Here is a 20,604-nt window from a genome sequence, read left to right on the forward strand (position 1 = left end):
TTACTGGCATCATTAGAGAAAAACTCACGCTCATGATAAACAAGCCGTATAATCGATCCGACGGTGCGAATCCGTTCCGAATTGGAAATCGTCCAAAAATTGCCCCGCAACAGCAGCACTGACCCAATTAAGGCGTCCGAAAAGTGGTCGCCCATATAAAGACAAAATGTACAGTCATAAGCAGAATGGCATTACCACTTTCCAAACAAAATCGCTTGCGACCCGCTCTCGCTAAGCCCCGCCCAGAACCCCAAAAAAAACCCAGGTAGACGTAACAAAGGGTCAATGGTACCATGTCAAAATATTTACTTCTGTCGATTATATAATAAGTATTTCATATTTTTAGAAATATTTCTTTAATCTTGAAAAAACTTAGTTTTTGCAAATTATTATCTCAGGTAGGCATAAATTAAATAAAATAGCCCTATTTATAAAAACTAATAAAAATGTATAAAATTATTTCGCTTTTTTGAGAATTCAAATACTATTGTTTTTTAGTATTTATTATAAATATTTTAAAATATATTCATACTTTTTAGTTGTAAGCAATTGGGATAATAAATTATTATGCGGTCATTGGTCATGATTTCACTCTATTCAGGGAATTGAATAAAACGACTCCTTCTAATTATATAGCGGCTACTTTTTTACGCTTTACGTTATATTAGCAACCACTACTGCCATTCGTAATTGAGTATCTGAATAGTAGGAACATAACTCAGACTGACCGATTCCGAAAATGAATTATGATAAGAATTTTTCGCAAAAATTTTTGAACGCAATACTCAGAATTGACATCAAACTAACTATAAAACGATGGCGACAGGTATTAAAATTTAATCCAATATGTATAAATACCTAAACCATCTACAAAAATATATCATAGTTCAGAGTTTTCTTTAACACGAGCTTCACCACAAATCCTAAAATGCAAAGAAATATAGATGATGAGACACGTATGAGAATTATATTCCTCAGTGATGAAGGATATAATATATCTCAAATAGCTCGAGAACTTAGTATTTCGGTAAGTAAAATATATACAAAACTTTATTAAGAGAATAGGAATATAACATGTATAATGATCATCAGATACTTCCAATTATATCGTTTCATATTTAAAATATATATAACTCAACAATTTTTAGAGAATCACTGTTAGACGGTGGATCCGAAATTATTCAACAGAAAATCGTATAACCCATGCAGGTCCAGGCAGAACTGATTGTTCTGCCATCCAGAGCAAATTCTGGTCATTATTTGGACGTTCTTAATAACGTTATGTTGCCGTCCGTTCGTACACTTTACCCGGCCGATGATATGGAGGTAATTAATTTTGTTGACGACAATTGCCCCATTCATCGAGCTCGTATTGTGAGAGAGTGGTTTGCGGCCCACAGAGAGATAAACAGAATACCATGGCCTCCTAGGTCACCGGATCTTAACCCAATCGAAAACCTTTGGGGGCTCATGATGCAGATGTGGGAGAACCACAACGAACGAACGCCTGGAGACCTGTATCAGCATTGCCTCCACATATGGGAAGGTTTGCGAAGACGGAACTATTGTCACAATATTGTTAATTCAATGAGGGATCGTTTTGAAGCCGTAATAGCCGCTGATGGCGGCTACACACGTTTTTAATTTTATTTATATTATTAATATATTTATTTAATAAAACTATATAATAAATAACTATATATTTTGCTTTATATTTAGTTATTTTATTTCATCTATTAATATCAGAAATAAATGCACAAAATATATTGTAAATCATACGATGTAAATTTATAAATAATAAATTTATAATAATATAATTATACATCTACTCCAAAAACTTTAAATTTACAGAAGTATTCTACAATTATTGCGTTAAGATGGTCACACAAAATGTTACTTACCTACTAAAATACAAATAAATGTAAATTTTGGGATAATTTATGCGAGCCCGCTTGTTCAGGTCGCAAACGAAACTCGACCTTAGGGTGGTAATGCCATTCTGCTGATGACTGTACATGTACACCAACCTTGTGACCCAGATGGGCAGCGATTTAATCATTTTCGATGGCTCGAATCGAGACCGTCGATCATTATCAATCATACGGCGGCGGCCCGAATGTGCCATATTTAACGACCAGTCTAGACTACGGGCTCCCATATGGAATTGCATCTGGAACCGGTACGGCTTCGATGGATTTTATCGCATACGCCAATAAGGCGGCTAATGGGAACGATTTCGAAATCCGATACTTGATTAGCGAAGTAATTAATGCCAAGCGAATGCTGCGGATTTTGTTTTTTTTTTTTAAGTTTTGTGTTAATTCCGTCTCGAAATGTCTGCCCTTTTCATCCGGCCGTCGATTTTATTTTCGACCGGTGCCGCCGTCGATCCATCGTGGCCTGGCAGGTTACCAAACGGTTGGTTGTCCACTGAATCCGACGCGGTCCGGACTTAAGTCCTCTCGCATCACCTGCAGCATCCGTAAATCACTTATCTTGCTTTAATTATTCCCCGGCTGGACTACCATTACGCTGCACAAATTCATAATCGCTTCGTAATTAACGGGCGGGGTTTTTTTATTGTCGAAGATCTGGACCTGTTGTTACTGAAAAAAGATGGAGCGGCTGGAGTCGACGGGAACTCGGTCGATTGCACGCTGCGAACTGTAATTACTGGGAATAATGATGTGTTTGGAGAAACAATTTCACTTTCTTCGTTTCGATTACTCTGTAGCTTAAAAAAGAATGTAAATGTGTAATTGATACGTACCATGTTTTGTCTTGAAAGTAGAATAACATTATACTTTGAATTTTCAATACCAATAACTGTTTAATAATAAGCAAATGTTTCGAATAATTCGAAACCAAAAAGAAAAATGAATCAAATCAAATATATATTCGAGTATTCGAAGTGAGATACTTAAATTTTAAAATAATTAATTTAATATTCGAATATTGTGAATAAAAAATAGTCAAATATTTCATATATATATATACTCAAATATTTCAAGTTTTTGTTAATTTAAATGAATATACGAATATTCAATTAATTAAATTATATTCGAATAACAATATAATAAAAATATAATATTTGAATTAATTAATGTAATATTCAAATATTCAATTATTCATTTATATGAATGAATACTCAAATATATCAATAGGCTTTTATATAAATTATTTTAGTCAAAAAAATATTTAATATTCCTATATTTATTAATTTAAATGAATAATTAGAACCTCAAAATAAAATTATTTTCGAAAACTTGAATTATTCTTTTTATAAAATTCGAAAGGAATTCTAATTGGAATTCTGAAAATGGAGGTTTGATACTTAATTTTAAATTAATCAATTTAATATTCAAATATTTTGATATTCATTTAAATGGGTGAATAATACTAAAATATTATTTAATATTTCAATATTCATTAATTTAAATGAATATATGAATATTCGAATTAATTAATGTAATATTCGAATATTTAGATTTTCATTTAAATGAATGAATACTCAAATATATCAATAGACTTATATATAAATTATTTTAGTCAAAAAAATATTTAATATTTGAATATTTATTAATTTAAATGAATATGTGAATATTTGAATAATTAGAACATCAAAATAAAATTATTTTCGAAAATTTGAATTGTTCTTTTTATAAAATTTTAAAGTAATTCTAATTGGAATTCTGAAAATGGAGACTTGATACTTAAATTTTAAATTAATCAATTTAACATTCAAATATTCTGATATTCATTTAAATTGATGAATAATACTAAAATATTTCAATATGTTTTTTTAAATTACTTTAGTTAAAATAATATTTAATATTCCAATATTCATTAATTTAAATGAATATATGAATATTCGAATTAATTAATGTAATATTCGAATATTCAGATTTTCATTTAAATGAATGAATACTCAAATATATCAATAGGCATATATATAAATTATTTTAGTCAAAAAAAATATTTAATATTTGAATATTTATTAATTTAAATGAATATGTGAATATTTGAATAATTAGGACATCAAAATAAAATTATTTTCGAAAATTTGAATTGTTCTTTTTATAAAATTCGAAAGGAATTCTAATTGGAATTGTGAAAATAGAGGTTTGATATTTAATTTTAAATTAATCAATTTAACGTTCAAATATTCTGATATTCATTTAAATGGATGAATAATACTAAAATATTTCAATATGCTTTTTTAAATTACTTTAGTTAAAATAATATTTAATATTCCAATATTCATTAATTTAAATGAATATATGAATATTCGAATTAATTAATGTAATATTCGAATATTCAGATTTTCATTTAAATGAATGAATACTCAAATATATCAATAGGTTTATATATAAATTATTTTAGTCAAAAAATATTTAATAATCGTTTATTTATTAATTTAAATGAATATATGAATATTTGAATAATTAGAACCTCACAATAAAATTATTTTCGAAAATTTGAATTGTTCTTTTTATAAAATTCGAAAGGAATTCTAATTGGAATTGTGAAAATGGAGGTTTGATATTTAATTTTAAATTAATCAATTTAACGTTCATATATTCTGATATTCATTTAAATGGATGAATAATACTAAAATATTTCAATATGCTTTTTTAAATTACTTTAGTTAAAATAATATTTAATATTCCAATATTCATTAATTTAAATGAATATATGAATATTCGAATTAATTAATGTAATATTCGAATATTCAGATTTTCATTTAAATGAATGAATACTCAAATATATCAATAGGCTTATATATAAATTATTTTAGTCAAAAAATATTTAATAATCGTTTATTTATTAATTTAAATGAATATATGAATATTTGAATAATTAGAACCTCACAATAAAATTAATTTCGAAAATTTGAATTGTTCTTTTTATAAAATTCGAAAGAAATTCTAATTGGAATTGTGAAAATGGAGGTTTGATATTTAATTTTAAATTAATCAATTTAATATTCCAATATTCTGATATTCATTTAAATGGATGAATAATACTAAAGTATTTCAATATGCTTTATAAATTACTTTAAAATAATATTTAATATTCCAATATTCATTAATTTAAATGAATATTTGAAAATTCGAATTAATTAATCTAATATTCGAATATTAGTTAAAATAATCCATTTATTTAAAACAATACTGAAAATATTCGAATTTTTTCAACTTGAATTTTAATATTGTATATATTTATTCATTCATTTAAATTGAATAGATGAATTATTCAAATATTCAGATGTTTATTTAAATAAACTGAACTGAAATATTACGAGAAGCTTTTATAAACTATTAGAGTTAAAATAATTTAATATTTTAATATTTATTAATTTGAATGAATAATTAAATATTCGAATATTTTTTTCATTTAATAATTTTGAAGTGGATTTTAAAAATACAAGATTTATTGGATTTTTGAATATTCGAATGTATTAATATACTTTGATGAATTATTTATATTAGAGTTAAAATAGTTGTAATATTTGAATATTCATTCGCTTAAATCAATCCTTCAAATCCTTTTTATATTTAATTTTAAATTTAAACAGAAGACCCTTTAATATATCTAACTGGTAAAATAATTTAATATATTTGCAATACATTTTTTTAATCAGAGAAAATTGTAATTAAATATTTTGTAATAAATAACATTCAATTACATGAGGAATTTTTGCTTCCTAACATTATTTTAGTATTTTACCGATTTAGTAATAGTCAGCCATAAAAATGTAATAAGTTTCAACCATACTTGGTACACATCAGCATCAGTAAAATTTCCATATAAAATTGTTATGCACGTTCGGCGTAATTGAAAGTAAACCGTATCGAAAATAAGTAATAAAATTTGCAACATCTGCACACCAAAATCAAACAAACATCTGAAAACAAATCGGACCTATGAACTTTTCAATTAACAATCGCTAATTGAAAATAGCACAGCGATCGCGGTCGCACAAAGACGCCGGCGAAACAGTAAAAGATGATTTGTTGCGAAAATATCGACGGATGCCGTTTTTATCGGTTTTCGCACTACTTAGCGAAATTAATTTGCCGCCGATAAAATTATTTTCTTCGGCGTTTCTCAAAGGCCCGAGGAACATCTGTACATAGATAAACAATTATTGTTAATAAACAGCTTTACTGCATTGCAAAATATGTGTGTTACGGCTCCTTTATCTCGTGGGGGGAAAAAAACCTGCGTTTTACATGTAAAGATCATTACTATCGACAATTTGTAACTTCACGTTAGATAACCGATAAATCTAGCGAGGCAGACACTTACGTCTGACAGATCCCCGTCGTGTAGGAATGAGGAAAAACCGTAAAACGGAATTTCCTCCGATAAATTAAGACGTGTCACTGTCGGCAGCTGTTTTATGTCTGAATTAGCCTCCGTTTCAAAAGCGCGAACTCAATAATAAACCCATATTGATACCCAAATGTTTTTATTGACCTTTAAAGCGGGGCAACACTTGTCAATTAACCAAACGCTGTTCAACATCACACGACCAACGCGGCGATCTGGCTGCAAACAAGTGCAAAAAACGCCTCAGCCGTTTGGCAATGTGCTTGTGACAAACAGATATCAGAAAGTCGATAGTGCGCAATTAATCTGTGTCTGTTAATTGATTCTGTTCGAGGCTCGTGTAAAATTTCCGTCCGTCCGTAAACAATTCTGTTTGTTTGTCCTGTTTTACATTTCGTACGATTCGCCGTTTCTATTTTAATTTAATGTCTTCCGATTCGAACCGGATTCCATAAACACACGCGCGTGTTTATGAAGACGTCCATCAATGTTCGTGATGTGTGTGTTTGACTGGTGCGAAACGCACTAATCGAATCGTTTCACGGACAAAAGGCTTAATATTCGAGTCATTCGAGGAAATGCTAATGAGCGTGCATCTATTTTCAGTGCAGAAAATAAATGGTTTCAGCGTACGTGTCAATGTGGAAGAGTCGACGGGACGTTCGCGTTGTTTTACACCTAAATTTACAAACGGCACAACTTTATCTCATATGGAGGTTAAATTAGTAAAATTACAAGTTTTGTTCTTTCTTGAACTATCACATTTCGGTCATAAAGTTAATAATTGTTGTTATATTTATGGCTTGATGGTTATTAAATAATAATTATGTCAAGGTTGATCAATAATTTCTTAAAAGTCGTCTAAGAAATCGTTAAATGTATTAAATGTTAATTGTTTAAAAAATTAATAATAATTTAGGTTGTCTCTTATAATCTTTTAATCACTTATATAAATCAAAATTTTTTGAAATATTTGAAATAAACGACAGAAGAGACCAAATAGGTATGTATCAAATTTGAAATTGAAATGAAATGATGTTTTTTGATAATTTTGGGAGTAATTAGGTTTAAATATTTTTTATTATTTATATAATTTTAGGTTGGTTTCTTATATTTTTATGTAACCTTTTATAATAATTAACATGATACAAAAATCTTTTAAATAAATATGTTAATAGCCTAAATATGTCAAAAATCTAGATAATTATTAATTTTTGGTATTATACCAGTAATTATTTTTAAGTTATAATTATATGTAACCATGTATATTAATCAAAATAATGAAAAATTCTGTAAAATAAACAGGATAATATTCTGAATATGTCAAAACTTGATATTCATCTAGATAATTAATAATTTTTTGATAATTATAAGAGTAATTAGGTTGTTATATTTCTTATTAACAATATATCTCTAGATTTGTTTGTTATAATGTTGTATAATCATTTATATTAATCAAAATGGTGAAATATTCTTCAAAATAAACTGGATAATATACTGAATATGTCAAAACTTGATATTCATGTAGATAATTAATAATTTTTTGATAATTATAAGAGTAATTAGGCTGTTATATTTCTTATTAACAATATTTTTCTATATTTGTTTGTTATAATGTTGTATAATCATTTATATTAATCAAAATGATGAAATATTCTTCAAAATAAACTGGATAATATTTTGAATATGTCAAAACTTGATATTCATCTAGATAATTAATAATTTTTTGATAATTATAAGAGTAATTAGGCTGTTATATTTCTTATTAACAATATTTTTCTAGATTTGTTTGTTATAATGTTGTATAATCATTTATATTAATCAAAATGATGAAATATTCTTCAAAATAAACTGGATAATATTCTGAATATGTCAAAACTTGATATTCATCTAGATAATTAATAATTTTTTGATAATTATAAGAATAATTAGGCTGTTATATTTCTTATTAACAATATTTTTCTAGATTTGTTTGTTATAATGTTGTATAATCATTTATATTAATCAAAATGATGAAATATTCTTCAAAATAAACAGAATAATAGTCTGAATATGTCAAAACTTAATATTCATGTAAATAATTAATAATTTTTGATAAGATTACTAGTAATTAGGCTATTATTCTTATTAACAATATATTTTAAGATCTGTTTGTTATAATGTTGTATAACCATTTATATTACTTAAAATGAAGAAATACTCTTTAAAATAAACAGGATAACAGTCTGAATATGTTAAAATTTGATAATCATCTAGAAAATTATTAATTTTTATTAATAAAATATTTATAGGTTTGCTTTTTATAATTTTGTATAACCATTTATATAAATTAAAAGTCGAAAAAACTGTTTAAAATAAACAAAATAATAGTGAGCATGTATAAAAAAATGATAAGTATCTTGATAATTATTAATTTCTGATAATTATACGAGTGACTAGGTTTCTATATTTTTTGTTAATTTCTAAGTTTCTTTAATATAATATTGCAACCATTTATAGTAATTAAAATAATGTAAAACTTTTTAAAATAAACAAAATAATAGATCTGAATATACTAAAAATTGATTTAGATATCATGTAGATAATGATAATTACACGTATAATTAGTCTTCAATATTTCTTATTAGCAATCTATTTCTAAGTTTATCTGATGATTATAAGATGCTAATTTTTTTTTTTTAAACCACGTCATAATCATCATGTCCATTATCTCATATTGTGACTTAATAAACGCGGTAAGTTTTATAACGTTGTTTATTTAACTAAAAAACCGTTTGTACGTTAGTTAATAGTCCAGGATGCAAATGTGTATAAAATATGCACATGCGTCTCATAAATTGGTTTATCAAACGAAAACCTCGTGGAAAACACCACAAATTATCGACATCCACGATGGACCCGTTGAAAATAGAGACCTTGCCACATGCTTTATATTTTTGGATACGACTAATAAATATCATAAATATCTGAAAATTATTTCGACGTTCGATTTGTTTTTATTAAACAAATCGGCAGAAATAGTTAAATCGACGCCATCTGCTACGTTTTACGTTATACGAGTAAATCTTATTTTTTTTTTTTTTTTCGAGTGGTGTATTATTTACTATTCGTCCTGTTTATTTATAAAGCTTGTGTCAAACACGGAATACACAACTAACAGTTATTATTAGTTCCATTCACACATGCAACAAATATTAACTATTAATAGAGTTCGACACGACGACGTCGGACAGCGAATAAACAAATAACCAACATGAGATTCAGATTGGGGACGTGAATTGTGGAATTATTCGCGGGGATACCGAAGGATCGGTCGTGGCCGCGGAAGCCTGACTGTTGGCGGAAGACCACCGCCGGTCGGTGGCCACAGGACCGAACGACGAACACTTCCAATAATTCAATTGCGTTTTAGAGATTAATCTTAATAATTGCGGACATAAATTAGAAACTCTCACGGCGACTTACGAGCCGGGCTTAATCTCGGTAGCGTGATCATTTGCTATGGACCACGGCTTAGAGCCATTTGCCAACCGACTAATTAATAAACATGTATCGATGTGTATGTGGTGAACATATTACGGAACATGGCAAAAATTGCGAGATGTCTATCGGAAATGAATGGGGAAGATAACAGCTATAGAAGTCAAAAATGAATGAAAATGGGCACAAATATTGAGCACTAGAAAAAGTAATTTACGTTTTGGGTTGACGATTCATTTGAATCATTTTTTATATATATTTTAACGTATTGTATTAAATTGTATATTAAAATAATTTAATTTATTATTAATTTATTATTTGTGTAATTAATTAGGCTTCTAGATTTCTACTAATATAGTAGAATATTTCTAGGTTTGTTTGTCTTAATGTTGTAACTAATTATATTAATCAGAAATTTTATTTCAAATATACAAAATAATTGTTTTGGATGTATCAAATATTAATAGTCAATTGGATATCTCTTAATTTTTGATAATTATCTGGATAATTAGGCTTCTATATTTTAATAAGAAATTTATTTCGAAATTTGTTATAATCATTTATATAAATCAAAATAATATAAAATATCTTAAAAATAAACAAAATAATGGTTGTAAATGTATTAAAATTTGATGATCATTAAAATAATTATTCATTTTTATTCATTATTCGTACGATGAAGCGTCTACATTTCTTATAATATTCACAGAATATTTCTAGGTTTGTTTGTCTTAATATTGTAACTAATTATATTAATCAAAATAATACAAAAACTCTTCCAAATAAACAAAATAATAGTTCTGGATTTATCAAATGTTAATAGTCATCTGAATATCTCTTAATTTTTGATAATTTTGTGGATAATTAGGCTTCTATATTTTTGATAAATTTATTTCGAAATTTATCTGTTATAATCATTTATATAAATCAAAATGATATAAAATATCTTAAAAATAAACAAAATAATGATTGTAAATATATTAAAATTTGATGATCATTAAAATAATTATTAATTTTTATTCAATATTCGTACGATGAAACTTCTACATTTTTTATGATATTCACAGAATACTTCTAGGTTAGTGTGTCTTAATATTGTAACTAATTATATTAATCAAATAATACAAAAACTCTTTCAAATAAACAAAATAATATTTTTGGATTTATCAAATATTTTTTTGATAATTATGTGGATAATTAGACTTCTATATTTTGATAAAAAATTTATTTCGAAATTTATCTATTATAATCATTTATATAAATCAAAATGATACAAAATATCTTAAAAATAAACAAAATAATGGTTGTAAATATATTAAAATTTGATGATCATTAAAATAATTATTCATTTTTATTCATTATTCGTACGATGAAGCTTTCTTACGATATTCACAGAATATTTCTAGGTTTGTTTGTCTTAATATTGTAACTAATTATACTAGTCAAAATAATACAAAAACCCTTCCTAATAAACAAAACAATTGTTCTGGATTTATAAAATGTTAATAGTTATCTGAATATCTCTTAATTTTTGATAATTATGTGGATAATTAGGCTTCTATATTTTTGATAAGAAATTTATTTCGAAATTTATCTGTTAATCATTTATATAAATCAAAATGATAGAAAATATCTTAAAAAGAAATAAAATAATGATTGTAAATATATTAAAAATTGATAATCATTAAAATAATTATTCATTTTTGTTAATTATTCATGTAATTTGGCTTCCAGATTCCTTACCATGTTAATAAAAAATTTATAGGTTTAATTATCATAATGTTTTAACCAATTATATTAATTAAAAAAATGTAAAAACTCTTTAAAATAAATAAAATAATAGTTTTGAATTTATCAAATATTAATAGTCATCTGGATATCTCTTAAATTTTGATAATTATCTAGATAATTAGGCTTATATATTTCTAAGAATTTATTTCGAAATTTATCTGTCATAATCATTTATATAAATTAAAGTTATACAAAATGTCTCTAAAATAAACAAAATAAAGTATGCAACACAAATATTGGAGACTGGAAAAAATAATTTTACGATTTATTTATTTTTATATTGTATTCCGCCATCATTAAAAGTATTTTTTGACTGATTCAAAATTATGAGCTTTATGAGCTCAAAAATCATTTGGTTTTAAAAGTGGCAAATGGAGATTATTCCTGTAACATGTGCCAGTGAAGAAACCTTACTTCATCCACCACATAGTCCAGATATTTCTCTAGTTGACGAATATTTATTTTTCTCATTGCCCAATTTTTTTACATAATAAACGGTTTAATAAAAAGGAGGTGAAAACTGAGGTTAATCTTCAGTACTGAGAACCCAGATTTTTTTCCTCACGCCATGAATTTGTTTGTAGAACGTAGGAAAAAATTTAAAATTAAACGTTAAAAACGTAAATTACTTTTTCCGGTAGCTAATATATTCAAAATTATGGGAAAAAGGAACAATAAAAAAATATATTAAGTTGCAACAGTTAATCGAAAATGAAGGAAGCCGACGATCGTTTATTTATATCTAAAAACCCAGAACCGTTACAAACAATAATTTAAACCGAAGAAAAAATGTGAGAGAGAATAGATAGAGTTGTACGGATAATTGTAAATGATAGATGAAACGGTTAATAAACTTTAATCTGATCACTTACAATAAAATTAGTTCAAGCAATGATGAATTTAAAGATTAGCCAGACGTCGATTGTCTATAAAAATTAGTAATCAGGGGACAAACATGCATGAGTAACATTCTATTATTAACTGGAAGATATTATGTTAAATTGTGTATGTATAATAATGCATTTACTACGAATTATTATTTATTTATGACAACAGTAAATTTGCCTAAGACAGGAAACCGCGATGGTCAACCGACTCATTGTCCGTCAAAATTATTCAGATTCGTCCTTTGGTCAACGAAGCTAAAATTCAAGAAATTAAATCAAACCAGTTTGTGACTGAGCAAAACAAACACGGTCATCTAGTTTCGTCGAAATCGAAAGTCGTGAATCACACGAGATTAATATTCGGAGATTTAATGCGATTACGAAACCCACACGCGTTAATCGCAGCCACAGTTAATCCGTAACTTTCATTAATTTCGATCCGTAACTGGGGCACGAAGTTTGTTTGTGGCAATTAGACTGATTGCCGACTACATTATTAGCCAAGTGAAAGATCTGGTGCGATTAACACGTGAATATTCGGCACAAGGATCGCGATATGTTCGAAAATATTTGGCAATTAACGTGTCGTCGCCACTTCGTAAGCCGTTCAGCCGTTCACGGTGCACCGTACGAAGTGCAGATTTGCAATTACGAGAGAATAGGCCATAAAAATGAATGGCACTGCAGTCGTCCATGAAACAACAAAATGTTCTTTCTTTAGAATGGAAGATATAAAAAGTTATTCTGCCTTGACTTAATGTTTTTATAATCGTCCTGACGTCGCGACTTCAATTAACCATAAAAACACTCGAGCTTCGGACGTATGGAAGCATAATTTATAGTTGCAGTGCCGCTTCGCTTCAAATAAACGGTGACAAAACGGATTTTCTGCGAACGCAACAATAATAAAAAAGAGTGCAAAACTCACCTAAAGGTCCACCAGATGTTGAAGCACATGGTGTTCAGCCAGAAAAACGCGGCCAAGAACAGGAAGTGCATTGCGGCAGCTGGAACAAAGTACAAAATAAATTCGCCTGTTCGTCAAACCACCCGCAGTTTATTTAATTAGTTAGTAATTTTTGCTTTGGGCGATAATTTTACAGACATAAACGCCGTGTTAATAATTTATGCTTCGCTTTTTCTTTTTAATTCATTTAAATTTAAGCAGGAAAAGGATAATGCGCTGCGAAGGTTACACTGTTACAAGTTTAACACAATATATTTGTCGGTAACAACATTTGCATTGCAAAATTAAAATCTTATCAGCATCTATTAATTATCTATTATTAAAAAGTTCAAAAATTATCTCTATATATATTTTTAAACTTTTAATATTTTAAAAAAGCAAATAAAAAATCTTCAAATGACTTTTAATTCAAATAATATCAAATATTTATATTTGTATATACATATTATTTTTGTTATTTTTATATTTATGTGATATTTATTTTTTGTATATTTTTGCATTTTTAAAACTTTTTTTATAATTTTTATATATTTATTAACTTTTTTAACTAAATTGAAAACATTTTTTTATTAAATGAATTATTTATGTGATTTTTATATTTTTATATTTTTTATGTATTTTCATGTATTTTTTTATATTTTTTACCTATTTTTATATTTTTTATATATATTTTTTTTACACTTTATAATGACATATAAGACATTTTTGTATTTTATTAAATTATTTATGTGATTTTTTTATTTATATTTTTTATGTATTTTTGTCTACTTTTTACATATTTTTTAAACAATTTTTGATATATTTTTATGTATTTTTAAAACATTTTATTCATATTTACGTATTTTAATGTATTCTTATATATTTTTTATCTACTTTTTATATTTTTCATACATTTTATACTTTAAAATGACATTTAAGATATATTTATATTTTATTAAATAAATTATTTTTGTTATTTTTATATTTATGTGATATTACAACAACACAATATATTTTTAAATATTTTTTATAATTATATATTTTATTAAATCAATTATTTTTGTGATTTTTATATTTATACATTATTATATATATTTTGTGCATTTTTAAATATATTTTTTATGCATTTTATAATTTATATTAACATTTAATACATTTTTGTGTTTTATTAATTTTATTTTTGTATTTGTAGTTTTATATTTATATTTTTTATATATTTTTATCTACTTTTATATATTTTTTATACATTTTTTGACTTAAATTGACATTTAAAACATCTTTGTATTTTATTAACTGAATTATTTATGTTATTTTTATATTTATATGTTTTTAACTACTTTCATGTATTTTTTGTATATTTTTATCTACATTTTACATATTTTTTATATATATTTTTATGTATTTTTAAAACATTTTTATATTATTTATTTATATAATTTTTTTATTTTTTTTTTGTGTGTTTTTTTCTATTTTTATACATTTTATATATATTTTAGGTATTTTTTATGATTTTTATATATTTTATAATTTAAATTGACATTTAAAACCATTTTGTATTTTATTAAATTTTTTTATTTATATATTTTTTACGTTTTTGTATCTACTTTTTATATATTTTTTATGAATTTTTAAATCATTTTTATAATTTTTAAACATTTTATATTTTAAATTGATATTTAAAACATTTTTGTATTTTATTCAACGAATTATTTTTGTGATTTTTATATTTATGTATTTTTTATTATATATTATTTTTATAAATTTTATGGATATTAAAATGTTTTTTGCATAATTTTTATACATTTTATAATTTAAACTGGCTATTAAAATATTTTTGTATTTTATTACACAAATTATTTTTGTGACTTTCATATTTATATTTTTATATATATATATATATATATATATATATATATATATATATATATATATATATATGTTTGAAACATTCTTCAATTTTTATAAAATAATAATATTATTTTTATATATTTTTTTTTAGTTTTTATAATATATAATAATATCTAAAACATTTAATTTGATTTTGATTAAATGAATTATTTATGATTATTATATTTTTTATATTTTTTTCTATATTTTATATTTCATAATTTTTTAATTTCGTATTTTTATGAATTTTTTATTTATTTTTAATTTTTTACGTATTTTTTATACCTTATACTAAAATTAATAACTATAATTTTGTATTTGATTAAATGAATTATTTATGTAATATTTGAATTTTTATCTATTTTATATTTTATATTAACATCTAAAACATTTTCAGATTTGATTAGATGAATTATTTATATGACTTAAATTAATTTATATGTTTTGCATTTAAATTATTATTTAAATAATTATTGACTTCAATATTGTGTTTACAAATCTAATGGATCCGTGTTTAAAAATGCTAATGTTGTTGCAAATAGAAAAAAACCCGTATTCCAAACCTCCAATTTTAAAATCATTAGAAGGGAATTTCAAATATTTATTTAAATATCAACGTGAACGTTTAAAATAACGTACGCAATATGTTTTGTTCGTTTTTAAATGCCATGCTTCCAACACACTTAAATAATTTTGCACGGAGATTGTTATTAATGATATTCCATTGTTTATAGTTGTAAGTGTAAAAATTCTAGGAGAAATTTTAACATTTTTCAGTAATTAAAGAAAGTTCTTATCGTAATTATTCGGACCGCCCACGAAGTAAAAGTAATTAGAGGCGATAAAAGTTTATCGCACATAACAAATCACCAAACGAAATTTGGTATTAATTATAAATTGTTTATGGACCTGAATAATCTATGCGGTCAGCTTTAATACTTTTGTAGATGAATACTAATTAAGCAAAGAGGAAGCACTAAATGAGTATTTTATATAATAGACAGGATTTGGACTAAATAGTACTAACTTCCCGATTAATATTCTGAAAGTTTCTTTAACCATTTTAATTGTAAATATAAAGTGTGTCCGTCGCATTCATTAGTGTTATTTTTAAACAACATTAACATGGTTATGATTAATCAGCATATTAGTGTTTTAAGGTCCTCATTAACGTTAACTGGATTTATTTATGTAGGAAATGATTTATATTCAACGACGATTGCTACATCCAAAACATCATCAATTCAAGATGGTTTTAACCCCGTTTCTGTCAATTAACCCATCACTCCGACAAATTTTAGAACTGCAGCCTCACACACAGTGTGACATTTACGTCCTAATGTTAATGGAACGACACCGTTACAGCACATAGTTGTCTCCCTTCGGAGACGTCAATCGAATATCAGTTTCTGCGGTGGCAAAAACCGACGACGTCCACTTTTCTTCCTCGCCATGGGGAAGACGATGCATCAAAACCGGTGGGCAAGTGCGTCCGGCCGAATGAGTTCATTAAGATTATTTATGCGGACGATATTTCAGTGGTCCGGCCGTTGCGGACGTCGACGGGTAAACGGGGTTTGTAAATATTATCGTTGGGCCCGCTGAGATCGGAAATCGGACTCGCGATAATTGCATCTGTAAATATTGACCTAATGGACTTTTTACGCAGTCGGACCGTTCGACGCAACCGTCTCAAGTGCGGCTAATAAAAATCGTAATTTTAGTTACAGAAAGGAATCTCAATGGCAGTGAGATAAAACAGTGCAGGGATAAGGAACCAACAAATTTTCTGTGAAGAAGTCAAATAATAAAAACATGGACAGATACAGAATATAGAATACAACATATAGAATACAGAATATACAAAATTCAGAATATAGAATATATAGAGGAGAGATAAAATAGGATATAGAATGTACAATAGAGAATGTAAGGTATACAAATATAAGTATAAAAAATATAAAAAAATACATAATTCTGAATACATGTAAATTTATAAAAAAGTAGAAAAAATAGAATATAGAATACAGAAAGAAGTCTGAATAAAGAGGAGAGAATAGAGAAAAGAAAAGAGAATACAGAACATATAGAATACAGAATATATAAGAAAGAACAAGATTTGAAATGAAAAAATAAAATAAAGAATACAAAGAAGGGACTATATAAAAGAGAAGATTACAGAAAATATTACACATATAAACATATGTAAGATAGAATATAGGATGATATAGATTGTAAATTGGCAAATTTGAAGACAAAAAATAAAATAAAGAATACAAAATTTTGAATACAGAGAAGAGAATATATAAAGAAAAGATTGAATACATACAGAGAATACAGAATATATAAGAGAGAATATAGGATATAGAATATAAAAAATATAGAATGTAAATTGACAAAGATTTGAAATGAAAAAATAAAATAAAGAATACAAACAAGAGAATATATAAAAGAAAAGATTACAGAAAATATTGAATACATACATAGAACACAGAATATGTAAGATAGAATATAGGATGATATAGAATATAAAAAATATAGATTGTAAATTGACAAATTTGAAAACGAAAAATAAAATAAAGAATACAAAATTTTGAATACAGAAAAGAGAATATATAAAGAAAAGATTGAATACATACAGAGGATACAGAATATATAAGAGAGAATATAGGATATAGAATATAAAAAATATAGAATGTAAATTGAAAAAGATTTGAAATGAAAAAATAAAATAAAGAATACAAACAAGAGAATATATAAAAGAAAAGATTACAAAAAATATTGAATATATACATAGAACACAGAATATATAAGATAGAATATAGAATGATATAGACTATAAAAAATATAGATTGTAAATTGGCAAATTTGAAAACAAAAAATAAAATAAAGAATACAAAATTTTGAATACAGAAAAGAGAATATATAAAGAAAAGATTGAATACATACAGAGAATACAGAATATATAAGAGAGAATATAGGATATAGAATATAAAAAATATAGAATGTAAATTGACAAAGATTTGAAATGAACAAATAAAATAAAGAATACAAACAAGAGAATATATAAAAGAAAAGATTACAGAAAATATTGAATATATACATAGAACACAGAATATATAAGATAGAATATAGGATGATATAGAATATAAAAAATATAGATTGTAAATTGGCAAATTTGAAAACAAAAAATAAAATAAAGAATACAAAATTTTGAATACAGAAAAGAGAATATATAAAGAAAAGATTGAATACATACAGAGAATACAGAATATATAAGAGAGAATATAGGATATAGAATATAAAAAATATAGAATGTAAATTGACAAAGATTTGAAATGAACAAATAAAATAAAGAATACAAACAAGAGATTATATAAAAGAAAATATTACAGAAAATATTGAATATATACATAGAATACACAATATATGAGATAGAATATAGGATGATATAGAATATAAAAAATATAGATTGTAAATTGGCAAATTTGAAGAGAAAAAATAAAATAAAGAATATAAAATTATAAATAAAAACAAAACAAGAGAATATATAAAAAGAAAAGATTACAGAAAATATTGAATAAATACAGAAAATATAGAATATATAAGAGAGAATATAAGATATAGAATATAAAAATATAGAATGTGATTTGGCAAAATTTGAAGAGAAAAAATAAAATAAAGAATACAAAATAAAATGGGAATGGGGAATAAAGAATATAGATTAGAAAAGAAAAAATAAGAGAACAGAAAATAGAGAATACAGAATATATAACAAAAAATATAAATTAAAAAAATAATAAAGTAGAAGAAAAAATTGATAAAATATAAGAAAAAAAAAATGATAAAATAGAAGAAAAGATTAATAAAATAGAAGAAAAAATAGAATATAGATAACAGAATACTAAATACAGAAGAGGTAATGGAGAAAAGAAAAAAGTCTAGAAAATACAGAATACAGAATGTATATTATAGAAACAAAATTTAGAACCTGTAAAAATAGAATATATAATATTGAATACAGAAAAGAGAATAGACAAAAAAAGGAATACAGGACACCTAATATAGAAAATAGAATCTAGAATAAAAATGAAATAATAAGAGAATATAATATAGAATATAATATAGAATATAATATATAGAATTTTGCTTTCAGAACTGAGTATAAAGAAAGAAAAAACAATGAAATCGAAAATAGAGAATACAGGAAATAAAATATAGAACAAATAAGCTTTTTAATATACCATAGAATATAGAGTATAAATTGATAAAATAAAAGTAGAAAATATGACAGAATATTCAATATAGTATCTAGAATACATAATAGAATTAATGTTATTAAATTATATATAAAATATATTTAGTAGGCAAAATAAAATTGCTCCAGTCACAGACCTCTTATAATTTAATTCTTCTCACACAATAAACCTTAAGAGGCCAACCGCGTGTAACAAACGGGAATTAATAAGATGCCGACACGGAACTGCGCCATGTACATCGAGACCAATTATAAAATCCCTGAAACCCCGATGCCGAACCAATTAAGTTCCCCATTTAAAAATAAATCCGTACGAAAATCCACCACGGATTAATCACCGATTAACCTTGACTCCAACATTGAACGTACGAAAAAATACCTAATTAAAATATGGAAGGTGTTAGGGAACATTTCGGTCGTGTCCCGCGTTAAAATAGACTTAAGTGTTTATTTCGTTAGGTGCCCACATGGTCTTTTGTTCGCCGCCGATCGATTTATTTTAACCGCAAATTGATCAGGTACGGGCGTGAAAATCGTTCAAACAATCAACATGTAAATGATGAGTCAAGTGTTGAAATGTAGTAAAAAAACGTGACTTTGATCACGTTTGGAACAATGATAATTATATGAATAATTGTAATTTAATCATCGGACAATGGTAACTAATCTGGAACGGTACATTCTGCGAAGACAGGCTTCTCCAATTCATTAGATAAAAAACAACATTGTGTGCTTCTTATCATTTCTATGAGTCTTTAGAATATCATAGGTTTGGTGAAGATTATATTTGAGTTTATGGTGACAATAAATGACACTAAAATCAAAATATGAATGAAGCATCAAAAAATATGTAGAATTTGAAGTACCTAAAATATTTAAAATATCTAAAGAATCTAAAGAATCCAGAGAATCTAAAGAATATAAAGAATCTAAAGATTTAAAGAATCTAAAGAATCTAAAGAATCTAAATAATCTAAAGAATCTAAAGAACCTAAAGAACCTAAAGAATCTAAAGAATC

At 25.2% G+C, this 20,604-nt stretch overlaps 1 protein-coding gene across 1 annotated transcript in view; it reads right to left on the minus strand.

The window, feature by feature from the left end:
* Window positions 1-20,604, minus strand: part of LOC109601719 (probable G-protein coupled receptor Mth-like 1) — a 68,993-nt gene that overhangs the window by 23,922 nt on the left and 24,467 nt on the right. The window contains exon 3 of the mRNA XM_020017990.2: window positions 13,423-13,501. Coding sequence (XP_019873549.2) covers window positions 13,423-13,501 — 79 coding nt within the window. The remainder of the gene's footprint in view (window positions 1-13,422; window positions 13,502-20,604) is intronic.

This window comes from Aethina tumida, chromosome 5 (assembly GCF_024364675.1).
Source record: "Aethina tumida isolate Nest 87 chromosome 5, icAetTumi1.1, whole genome shotgun sequence".
NCBI classification, from domain to species: domain Eukaryota; kingdom Metazoa; phylum Arthropoda; class Insecta; order Coleoptera; family Nitidulidae; genus Aethina; species Aethina tumida.